Source organism: Vipera ursinii (assembly GCF_947247035.1).
Source record: "Vipera ursinii genome assembly, chromosome: 2".
In the NCBI taxonomy this organism is placed as follows: domain Eukaryota; kingdom Metazoa; phylum Chordata; class Lepidosauria; order Squamata; family Viperidae; genus Vipera; species Vipera ursinii.
In genome coordinates, this window is record NC_139513.1 from 260,885,058 (window position 1) to 260,898,265 (window position 13,208).

General features: G+C 37.6%; 1 protein-coding gene across 2 annotated transcripts in view; it reads right to left on the bottom strand.

The window, feature by feature from the left end:
- MRPS27 (mitochondrial ribosomal protein S27) overlaps positions 1-13,208 on the bottom strand; it is a 47,826-nt gene that overhangs the window by 31,387 nt on the left and 3,231 nt on the right. For both annotated transcript variants that reach the window (XM_083357272.1, XM_083357271.1), the window contains 3 exons: positions 11,959-12,036; positions 7,871-7,941; positions 5,894-5,952 (listed from right to left, as the gene is read on the bottom strand). In XM_083357272.1, the coding sequence (XP_083213398.1) occupies positions 5,894-5,952; positions 7,871-7,941; positions 11,959-12,036 (208 nt within the window). The remainder of the gene's footprint in view (positions 1-5,893; positions 5,953-7,870; positions 7,942-11,958; positions 12,037-13,208) is intronic.

A 13,208-nucleotide genomic window follows, 5' to 3' on the forward strand; every position in this document is an offset into this window, starting at 1 on the left:
TTTCCCAGAAGGGGGGGGCACAAGGGAGGAAGAAAGAACAGCTCTCTCTTGGAAACACAGCATGAATATGTTATCTAAATCAGCCTCTCTGATTAATGATGCACCCAAGATGGCTACCATCAAGCTGTGCTGCAACTCAGTACTATAGTCACATTATCCACATTTCATGAATATGTAATTAATTTTAAAAGCCTTACTGTATTGAGCCATGTTTTTCTGCTTAGATTGTACCCAGGAGGTGTAGTGACTCTAACTATAAATTGTTGTACAATTAGCTCCATCTGCCTTCTTTGGTTATTAAAGCCACTGACATATTTTTTTCCCCTGTAGCTTAAGATGAAACACCACAGAGTGGTCCACTTTCACAATACAAAGAAAGAAAGCAATCAACCTATCAGAACAAAATAGTGAATGAAAAAGAGTAAAAGAATACCTTTCTGAACACAAGGAAGAAAATAGCTGCATTATTTGCATTATACTACAAGAAGTTGTCTGGGTGGATAAAAACACATGAGTTTTAGAACAGAATAGATTAGAAAGGAGCTGGATTGAATGAAGTTAATCACTGAACCTGAGTCATGGGCCCTGACAGCAAGAATGGCAAGCATTTTGTTTTCCTTCACTGAAGTCCAAATAAATATTTTGAAATTAAAAGTGCCAAGATTAATTTAGGCTCAGGAAGGGAATATCACAAACCAGCACATGCCCTTCCAGAACCTTCAAATCAATTTGTTAAGATAATAGTTGGGGGCTCTTAAGGGTAAGGATAGGGACTGTTTCATAGAATCCACCTGTTCCTATTCCCACTCTAAGCCTCCCCCCCAAAAAAGAAAAAGAAAATAAATCCACGAGCACCATGCTTTCAGGTAATATGACAGCGTGACCAGATGGCTTTGCTTGGCCCTGTTCCGTAATGCAGTCCTCAGCCTTCCAAATGCTACTCAGTCCTGCAGAATGCCCAACGGAATCTGACTATGAGGTAGTCTCCATTACAATTCCCATTTTTCAGGTTTTGGGGGGGAGGAGGGAAATAAAAAAAGAATCATAGGAGCTTAGGATTCAAAGAAACTTCCATATTTCAGCTGACAATTTTTTGTTGAAGAACAGCAGGCCACAGTTAAATTCCATCATCGCCTATGAAAAATCAAAGTCACAATCCTCATACAGTATATATCAGCCCCAACACCATTCCCATTTATGGGCACTGCAATACAAAGAGCCTTTTTTTTAATTGTCTTTCTTACGCTTCACAATCATTTTTACTGAGCAGTCATAGACGTAGAAGTGAAAAATTGAGTTTCATAAATGTACTGCATTATATAAATTACTTATTCTTCAAAGCAGGCACAGTACCAAGACACTGCATGTAATGGATAATAAGATATCCTTTGGGGGTTTCCTTGTAAACCTTTCCATATAAGACCATGTCTTGCCAGAGCTATTTCATTTACCTGGTGCTTCTCAATATTGGCAACTTTAAGTTGTGTGGACTATCCCAGCCAGCATTCATTTGTGCCCATCAGAACCAACCTGTATCTCCTGTCAATTCACATGCAGTAATGCAGGAGGGTAACTACAAAATCCTAAATTACCGGCCTCACAAGGGGAAAAATAATAATAAAAGATTGACCTCTTTTAAAAAGGATATGCACAGATCACTTGCATATTATGTTGGTGTCTGCATACATTAAAATCACAGTCATCTCCCAATACGTGTTGCAGGCAGATTGCCAGAACTGTTTACCATACCATGTTGGCTGCCATCTGTAATTTTCAGCTACTGCTGACCTTTCTATAATTTCTAAACTCCATTTACCAGCTGTTACTACATAGGCAAGCTAGCTAATAACGAAGCAATAATTAAAAGTTTCTGATGCTGAGAAGATATGCAAATGGTAGTGGTCTCTGAGGACTTTAGTGCTGAATGGCCCAGTCACTGTTGCACATCAAAATCTTTTCCTAGTGTTGAAATCTTGTTTTTATAGTAAATACGTTTGCAAAGAGCCAGGATATTTGAGAATGGAAAAATCAGGAATTTAAAAAAAAAGAGTATGGAAACATTTCACAGGGGTCTTTTGTTCTTTTTTTAATTATGTTTTTTTAAAAAAAAAACAAGCAAGCAAAAGAAGAAAAGCAAAAACAAAAAAGGGGGTGATACAGAAGTATGGTATCTGTGGTAAAGGGAAACACTGGTCTCCTCAGGAGTAAGCCACAGTTCCTAACTGTAAGTGCCTGCAGACTCAGTGCTTGCTAAACATAAAGACTGCTCTGAAGAGAAGGCAAATATAAGGGCGGGAAAGAAAGGGAAGGGAGAGGACAGATACTAGGAGCAGGGGTAGGCAACCTCGGCTTTTTTATGACTCGTGGACTTCAACTCCCAGAATTCCTGAGCCAGCTGGCTCAGGAATTCTGGGAGTTGAAGTCCACGAGTCATAAAAGAGCCGAGGTTGCCTACCCCTGTACTAGAGGATGGCAAAAAGAAGTCTATGGAGGAAGTTAAGCGTCTGCTGGAATTACCCTTATCAGGCCTGAATAAACAGACTCTCCCACTCTTTTATGCTGCTCATTTTCCAGGCACACAATAGAGTTGATTTCTCATGTTGGACAACTGAAAGAAAAGGAAGGAGCCAGAGAGTTCCCAAGTAAGGAATCGCCTACATGCTCACAGCCCGCTGTGAGACTGTGAGTGCAGCAAGAGGATAACAAACTGGAAATTGCAGCTGTCAGACCCATTTATTTCCTATTTACTTAGCTTGTGTGAAACCAACAGAAAGGTTGCAAATGGTGATTATGTGGTACTGCAATAATCGTTGTCGTGAGCTAGGCACCCAAATGCCCAGACTGTGATCACTTGACTATGGGGACACTGCAATGGCCAAAACTTTGGGGACAGGTAATAAGTTCCTTTTTCAGCACCACAATAACTTTGAACAATAGCTGAAGAATGGACATAAGCTGATGACTACCTGTATTCATATTCAAAAACTGGGTGGGGGTGGGGAATAACCATACTGAATGCATTCTGGACATTTAGTGACAATGTCATAAAGCTGAACAATTCTTGAAGATAATTTCACTTATAATGAAACAAGTATCAATATTTCCTTTTTGCCAATTGTGGCTCAGTGGGTTAGGACGCTGAGCTTGTTGATCAGACGGTCGGCAGTTTGGCGGGTCAAATCCCAAGTGCCACATAACAGAGTGAGCGCCTGTTACTCATCCCAGCTTCTGCCAACCTAGCAGTTCGAAAGCACATAAAAATGCAAGCAGAAAAATAGGGACCACTATGGTGGGAAGGTAACAGCGTTCTGTGCGCCTTTGGTGTCTAGTCATGCCAGCCACATGACCACGGAGACGTCCTCGGACAAGCACTGGCTCTTCGGCTTTGAAACGGAGATGAGCAACGGCCCCTAGAGTTGGAAACGACTAGCACACATGTGCGGGGGAACCTTTACCTTACCTTTTTAAGCATTACTAAGCCCTATATTGCTGTAAAGTATACAGAGTGGGCTTTGCATATGATAGTAGCTGCTGGGATTCTTCATGCTTCATACTGAACCTTACATATAATTCCCATTATTAGGAGAACTGCAGACTTACATATGGGATAGACATCAACAGACATCAAGGCTGACACTGAATTAAATTAATGAAGGCAGGCTTTCCCAGATTAGCTGGAAACTCTTAATTGTTCATTCTGATTGATAATTATTTCATTGGCTGATTTTGCTAATTACTGATTGATTTATTTTAATAAGGGTTTTAAATTGCCAAATTGATATATGTTCATTCTTACATATGTATATCATTTTTATAAATCTCTTTTCTATTTTTGCTCCCTTCTTTTTTCTTGGTTGCATTTTTAAAATCTCTAAAATAAAACAGAGAGAGCAAAAGGGAGAAAGAATGAAGGGATGTTTAATGCTCAGAGTTGTTTGAGATTACATCAGTTTATAAGCCCTGAAAAAATATCTAAAAAGCATCCATGGTTAAGAGTATATTTGAACCTGGCTCTCCCAAGATTTAGTTTGATACTTTAAAAACGTAGTAAAAATGTCATATTGGCTCTCTTAAAATTTCTCACATTCACACTCAACTTTGTCGTATCAAACTGAAACATCCAGTTTTACTCCGTATTTGACAAATACGACACAAAGATACTTAACAATCAGCCCAAAGATTGGAACACTTGAAGGAATGTGACATTCCAAATAGATTGTTACATATAACAGTTAGTAGTAATAGTAATAATAAAGTTGGAAGGGATCTTGGAGATCATCTAGTCCAACCCCCTGCTCAGGCAGGAAGCCCTATACCATTTTGGACAAATGGCTGTCCAGTCTCTTAAAAACTTCCAGTGTTGGAAAATTCAGCTTCTGCAGGCAGGTTGTTCCACTGATTAATTGTTCTAATTATCAGGAAGTTTCTCCTTAGTTCTAGGTTGCTTCTCTCTTTGGTTAATTTCCATCTGTTGCTTCTTGTCCTGCTTTCAGGTGCTTTGGAGAATAGCTTGACTCCCTCTTCTTTGTGGCAACCCCTGAGATATTGGAACACTGCTATCATGTTACCCCTCATCCTTCTCTTCATTAAACTAGACATATCCAATTCCAGCAACCGTTCCTTATATGTTTTAGCCTCCAGTCCCCTAATCATCTTTGTTGCTTTTCTCTGTACTCTTTCTAGAGCCTCAACATCTTTTTTACATTGTGGTGACCAAAACTAGATGTAGTATTCCAAGTGTGGCCTTACCAAGGCATTGTAAAGTGGTATTAATACTTCACATGATCTTGATTCTATCCCTCTGTTAATGCAGACTAGCACTGTGTGGGCTTTTTTGGCAGCTGCAGCACACTGCTGGCTCATATTTAAGTGATTGTCCACTAGGACTCCGAGATCCCTCTCACTGTTACTACTATTGAGCAAGGTACCACCTATACTATACCTGTGCATTTGATTTTTCTTGCCTAAATGTAGAACCTTACTTTTTTCTCCACTGAAAGTCTGTCAAGATCCTTCTGTATCTTAAGCCTATCTTCTGGAGTGTTGGCTATTCCTGCCAACTTGGTGTGGTCTGCAAATTTGATGAGTTCCCCATCTATCCCCTAATCCAAATCATTGAGCACTGGGTCCAGAACAGAGCCCTGGGCACCCCACTACACACTTCCCTCTGTGTAGATGCAGTTCCATTGAGGACCACACGCTGAGTACGGCTGGTCAGCCAGCTACAAATCCATCTGGTGGTGATGCTATGTATGCCACATTTGTTTCTATCTTATCAAGTAGTAGGTTGTGGTCTACTTTATCAAATGCCTTACTGAAGTCCAAGTTAATATATCTAAGCTGACCTTGGTAGGCAGCCCAAACATTTAAGATCCAGCATTCTTCTTGGGCATGAATAGTTGGCTTCCTCTACAGTCATGATTATCTAAATGCCACCTAGGCTCATTGTTGCTTTAGAGCAGAGGACCCCAACCCCCAGTCCATGGCCTGGTATGGGAATCAGGCCACGCAAAAAGCAGGCAAGCATGCAAAGCTCCATATGCACAAACCACATGTGCGCAAAAACATCTCCTCTCCTGCCCTTGCCACTGCTTCACAAAGCTGGAAAAGTTTGGAACCCTTGCTTTAGGGAGCACCACTGTCATTCTTTCATTCTGAAATTACCACAATGAGAAGATTGTCTTTATGATCAAAATTATAGCAGCAAAATTATACTTCCTAACAGATAATTGATGAGTGCATGGTGAGCCCCTAGACATCAATGATATCCAAAATCATGATCAGAAATTAATTTTCAAGCAATGTGTGATTTAACTAATTGAAGCCAAGAGCTGAGAACAAAGTGTGCAATGAAAATATATAATTTTGTTATAAAACTAAAAGGGTTGCTTACTTGTATAGATAATATTCAGTTTGATCCACCTGCTCACGAGAAGAAATGTTATCTATAAACTAAGGGAAAAATAGTTTAGAGATGATCTTAGGTAAACCATCGACAGCCACTCAGATATGGTTGAACATAGCATGATCAGATATAACTGCAATATAGAAAAAAAATCACTTTAAAGTGGCATAGAGAAAATTATCACTGTAGCACTTTTACTTGATTTTCAATTGTTACCTTTACCTGAAAGAAGACTAAAAACCAGACTAAAGATTATTTTTTATGTTTAATCTTCCTTTTTATGAGGAAATAGCCTTGAAATAAATATATATGATGATAATTATTAATATCATTAGCATTACTATATATAGTAACATAGTACTAACATGACAGTATTATTAGTACAAATTCAGGAGCATCCAGAAATTGTGGATTTAGGCTTTAAAGGCAAACACTAAATGGAACAAATTGGTGCACAATAAAATTCTTTTGTACCAGTTTTCTGAACATTTTGTTCTATTTCCTCTCACAGGTGGTTTTCTGAAGGTTTTGTCCCCAGCAATCAGTAATCAATCTGCTACCATTGAAGATACCCAGATTTTATTATGCTGCTTATAAAAATGCCTTCACTTGAGAAAAAAAAGTTTTTACTTTTGCAGGATCCAATCTGAGCCAGAGGTTTAGTCTTCCAAGCTATCTTCAGGGAACTTCTCTCTAGCAGAGTGGTGACTGACCCAGATTGGATCTTGCAACATTATCCTGGGACAAGTATATTAGCCTTCATTCATTTTTACTTTTGCTGGTACCTTCTAGTATGTAGCTTGGCACTTTTGGCTGTAGGAAAAGGCAGAGCTGGATGGCGGAACTAGGAGTCATCAGCCTAGAATTATTAGTCCCAAAAATAGTCTAAGTCCATCCCTCATGAATTCTATTAACCTTTATTAGGTGCCAATTTAGCATTAAAACATTTGTTGACTAGATTCTTGTATATAAATGTGAACAATAAATCTTCTAAATTGCAACTTTATGGTTTTGATTCTTTGCGCCTAACATTGGCAACATAAAATATGGCACCCAAATAATGTAGCTGGAATTGGAATAAAGAATAATTCTATATTCATTAATTCTATGTCTTTTTTATTTAACAAATCTGGACCAAGACAGATTTTAAAAGTGTGAGAAATAGGTAGCAAAATCTCAAGAGAGTCACTCAAATAACTTGGTCCCATGCCATGTAGAGCTCGATGGATGACAACTGGCATCTTGAATTGTACTCAGAAGCCCATTGATAACCAGTGCAGTTCAGGTAGCAGAATTGTTACATGGGCACATTCTGGTACACCCACAGCTACTAATGCTATCACCATATTAAACATTACACAAATATATTCTTAATTACATGTCCCTGTGACCATGAAAACTTATTTTTCATAAGTTTATCCTCTAGGGCAGACATGTCAAACTCTCAACGTCATGTGATGTCGTGCGATGTATTGGAACCTTTTCCCCATTGCCGGCAATGGGGTGGGTGCGGTTTCCTCATGACACATCCAGCCTGTGGGCCAGCAGTTTGACACCCCTGCTCTAGGGGGAAAAATCAGAAAAAAAATAACTGCTTTAATTCATGTGACCCTTATACACTAGCAATGCTTTTATTTATAGGATTTAGGGAATGAGGAAATAGAGCTTGTTTCTCTCTCTCTTTATCTATCTATCTATCTATCTATCTGTCTGTCTGTCTGTCTGTCTGTCTGTCTGTCTGTCTGTCTGTCTGTCTCCAAGGAAAGACATGTCTGTAATATATGAGATAATAAGTCATATCAAGTCAAAGTAGATAACTCCCAAGGTCTTAAATAACTATCCTGGTATATGTAGAAAGCAACTGTATACATGTAGCAATTCAACTAAAATACTAGTTTAAAATATCAAGATGTTATTTTATCTGGATTATTTTTGTTTTAATTTAATTTAATGTCATGTTCTTACCCGAGATAATGTTAAAGAGCTGACCGGTAATTTTTTTTCATAGGTTTTGTCCATCAAATTGGCTAAATTAGCTGCAGGGGAAAAAAGCACCTTTAGTTTTTACTCATTAAAGTTATTGGATGAAAAAACAAGAAATGAAAACGAAGTATGATAACTCCAAAAACGGCCTTCTTTCACACTACATCTTTACAATGCAATAAGGTGTCATCTAGGCCTGAGAACAAACACACCTGCACAACTCACGGGCCACAAAGCAACACTTGCTGCATCACTTAGCTCTTTGATGGCTAGCAGAGCAGCAGCAGCAGCACTGGAGTTGGTGATGTAGGTGAGGCCTGGAGGCATTTGGCAGTGTATCTGTTGGGGCAATGGCCACAGTATATCCTTCCGGGCAGCGCCAACATTTAGTGGCAGTAAATTTATTGAGATTTTTTAAAAAAATGCCAGTGGAACCCACCAGGGTGCTTGGTCGTTAAGCAAAGCAGTCACTTAGTAAAGCTATGTCTGTGAGATGGGTTGGACTGAGAGAGTCACTGCCCAAAGTCATCCAGCCATCTTTCATAGCCTCCCGCTTGCCAGCATGGTAGCTGTAAATTTCAAACATTTGATTAAAACAAAACTCTTAAAGCACCTATTGTTATATATGACATTATATCTGTATTCTGATACAGTTAAACTTCCAGAAACTGTGTTGTAATATTCAAAGACAACTGAAGACAGGTCAGTTCCCATTGATATAGTAATTCAAGAGATGAAGGATCAGATAATCAACCATGCACGAAGATCAAATTTATCCATCAACCCAATTAATATAAAAAACAGTGTTTCATTTTGTATTATTTTAAAGAAATCTAGCTAAAAAAGAAAAAAAATTAAAATCAGTGGAGCTATTCTGGAAAACTGCTTAATATTATTGCTTAATAGTAAAGGTAAAGGTTCCCCCGCACAAGCATGCTAGTCGTTTCCGACTCTAGGGGCCGGTGCTCATCTCCGTTTCAAAGCCGAAGAGCCAGCGCTTGTCCGAGGACGTCTCCGTGGTCATGTGGCCGGCATGACTAGACGCCAAAGGCGCACGGAGCGCTGTTACCTTCCCACCGTAGTGGTCCCTATTTTTCTACTTGCATTTTTACGTGCTTTCGAACTGCTAGGTTGGCAGAAGCTGGGACGAGTAACAGGCGCTCACTCTGTTATGTGGCACTCGGGATTTGACCCGCCTGCCGACCTTCTGATCGACAGGCTCAGCATCCTAACCCACTGAGCCACCGCGTCCCTTTTATTGCTTAATAGTTCAACCTTAATAATATTGCTTAATAGTTCAACCACCTCATGATGAACAAAACTCAGCATGGCATATTCTAGCCTTCTTAAATTATGGAATGTAATATGGAAATCTCATGAATCAACTAAAGAAAATCTTAACCAGCTCTAAATGGCATCCATTCAATAGTTAACTATTACCTCCTAAAATAATGAAACCTAAAATTGCCTATTGATTAAATTTACCTTAAAGCTGTCATAGAAGATTCTTGCTCTTACAAATTGGTGGCTCAAGGGACTAGTAACAGGAGATAAAGCTTTTCACTTCCCAAAAATTGCTGGTTCAAAGCTAGCTCCAGGCAGTGCCAGTCAATAAAGGCTTACTATATAATTGCTGCTAGAATACTCTTCAAAACAGATCAGTGCTGTTAGCTTATTTTTTAATGGAACCGCATCAGCATAAAAGAGTTTGCAAGTAGTTTCTGTAAGGATGTCAATATTCAATGAAAATGTAGGATAACGTATACATAAGTGTAACTGTATTTTAAGTCACTTTAAAGCAGAAAATTACTTTTGCTCCTTAAACAAATATTCATAAAAGTGATTTGAATTCATTAGAATTAATATGCCATACTTCTCAATGTATTTTGCTCAATCTTCTAAATATAAACCTTGGAAGATATAGCAGCTTTCCTGCTCTACAAGATTAAGAACATAAGGGCAGTTCTTGGTCTGAATGGCAATGATTACAAACTCCAGGATCTTGGACTTAAAAGACAGTGTAGTTTCTTCATTCAGCTGTTTCTCCACAACCAGTATTCACAATCTGCAGCATCTGAACTTGGAGCCAGCAAGATCCATTATGTACTAATGACTACTGACAGACTGACCCTTCACTAAACTGTCTTATCCCTTTTTAAAGCTATATTGAAAGCCATCATTATAACCTATATTTATTGTAACTATGTGCCACAATAATCCTTTTCTTTGTTCTGAATTCATAATGAGAATAGCAAGGAAAAAATTAACACTTTGGTTTCTCAGCATCATTTATAATTGTATAAAGTGTTTCCAAATATCTTTTTCTAGGCTAAAAATCCAAATACCGATCATTCTTTTCATAAATCATTTTGGTTCTCCTTTACTATGCTTTTGTTTAGAATAGTATGCTCTTTTTTAATCAATAAAAAGCCCAAACACCATTCTCTTCTTCCTCCTCCTCCTCCTCCTCCTCCTCCTAACAAACCTGCTGTACATTAAAAAAAGTGTTTCATGTTAACTACACATTTTATTTAGAAGAGTAATAAAACCTATGTTTAAATTATTATGGCCATGAACAAAAGGTATATGAGGAAAGTTAAAAGCACCTCATGTACCAAGTGTTTTCTTCCCAATACAAATATATATATCAAGCAAGTTTCAAATGTAGAATCTGCAAACCAATATACACATCGAAGTAACAGCCCTGCTGCAACCTGCCAAACCTATCTCAGTTCAGAATTATGAAGGAGGAAAAATCCAGTAGAACAGCCACACTGGAAGGATATATATATATATATATATATATATATATATATATATATATATATATATATATATATATATATATATATTTTAATCCCATTTATATCCCGCCCTTCTCCGAAGACTCAGGGCGGCTTACAATTTAAAGCACAAATCAATGTGCTTAGCAATAGCCATCATTCTATGTATATGCCTGCTTATTAGGGCTTTCACACACATCCCAAGCGGCATTATTACAAAGTCAGCTTAATTGCCCCCAACAATCTGGGTCCTCATTTTACCTACCTCAGAAGGATGGAAGGCTGAGTCAACCTTGAGCCTGGTGGGATGCGAACCTGCACTAATTGCAGGCAGCTGGTGTTACTTAAGGAGGCATTAGCCCACTGCTCCACCAAGGCTCTTTTCTTGCAGAGAGCTAGTCCCTGCATTATAAAGTTAGTCTGACTGGCCATTGTTGTAAAAATTGTAATTCTCTTGACTGAGAAATGCTACCACTCACAAAGGCACAGTGCCATCTTGCGTTCAAGTAAAAGACACTGCACAGCTGTGGTTTGCAAACTGATATCTAGCAAGCTAATTTATCTACCCTCAATCAATTGAATGTCCTAACTTGGCTGCTTTTCCCCTAATATTTCAGCCTATTTTGCTTTCAGTACTATATTTTGGTATATTTATGAACTTTATGAAAGTTCGGCCACAAGGAATGTGTTAGACTCTTAATGAAACAGCTACAGTCCTGTACACTACTGAACTGTAAACAGAAGCAGCATCTCTCTCTCTCTCTCTCCAGAACTGGAGCTGTTGAGATGATGGTTGATGGAAAACTGCTGCTGCCTAGAAGAGACAATGCTGCTTTCTATAAATGTCCTCGGTATTGCGAAAAAATACACCTATTCCCACTATTAGGAAGTTGCATGTTTCCCCAACCCTGAAAGAGACAGCCAAAGATAAAAAGAAATGCAAAAAGACATGATAACATAAAATATTCAACATACATATTATTTAGAAAAGGGAAAAAAGCTGTCATGAATTCCTGTCTCCCATATGTACAACTCTGCTGTATACATCTCTTTGTTTTTTACCACAACTAAAACACTGCTAAACTAAATGAATATTATTAAAATTTGTCGCGTACTGTATTGTCATCGTTGCTTTCTCAAGTATTTAGCCCCCATAAAAAAAAAAGTCAAGCAGGCACTCTTGCTTTGAGAAATTGGCATCTGGAATACTAACAAATTTAAGTCTAGATCATGTTCAACATTAGATCCTGTAAGCCCAAGATTTAAAAAAAGCATTCATTTCCTTACCCAGGCTGTGCTCTTCCTTTTTTCTTTGTTCCCATGTTGTACTGTCAACGTATGCTGCTGAAAGAATACACCTTTGACCTAATAAAAGAGGTCAAAGAAAGTCCTTTAGAAGATTTCCACATTGAAAAATGCATTAGTCATCCTATTTGTATGCATTATATTTATTACATTAAATGCACCAGGTTGCTATGGTAGCAATTATTATTTCAGCAATCATTTAATTTTTATCAACCTTTGGGATTCAGATTCTATAAAAATTGGAACTCTGATAAGAGTCTCTGTCAACTCTACAGCTTTAAAATATCTCACAACGTCACCATAAATTATACTTCTATAAAATTCAATAAATCTTACTCAATAAATATTATGATTTAGAGTATTCAGGGGGCTCAAGGATAACTATATAGCATTTTCCGTAAAAAAGGTTAATTAAAACTTGAAATGCTAATCTGTTTAAAAGATATTAATCAAAATAGCAACTCCCTACATCTTATATTGGTACAAAAGATTGTTTATTTATAAGACTTACAAACTACTCCATTTTAAATCAACTGAGTGACATACAATCTTTTATTTTAATTGTACAGAATAAAAACAGAAAATATGAATTACCAGAACAAACAAGTCAATAGAGAAAAAGTGTACAGAGATATAAACAAATACGTACAGTTTATTTCTAAAGTCCTAATAAATGCAAAAAACATTGATTCAGTAACACCTTATATAGAAACTAACTTTTCAATAATGTTCCCAATATTTCTTTAGAATAAAGGTTAAAATGTTAAAAATTCTGTGATCCTAACTCCTAAAGTGAAAATCTAATTGTGAGAAGCATCCTGGTGAATATTCAGAAACCAGAGATGCGAAGTTCTGAAATAACATTCTCAATGGTTTTTGAGCAGGCAAGAATTAATATGCTGAAAAACTGAGTAACAGTTTCTCTCCCACCCCAATGCTCTCTTTATAATGCATACCTATCTAAATCTTATTTTAATCTTTGCCAGGTGAAGTCCGTGAAAGGTTTCCAAAAGCAATATTGCTATAGCTTAATCTATGTTCCTACCACTGTTTGGAAAACAGTATGAACACAACACAGGAGAAGGTTAAAAGTGCAGTGCCAATACAAGTTGGCATAGTATTCCATAAATACTAAAATACTAAATACTAAATACAAATACTAAAAAGGTCCTACAAATCCCACCAATTGATCTTCTTGCAGCCAAAATTTGGTTCAACTAAAGCAACCAAAT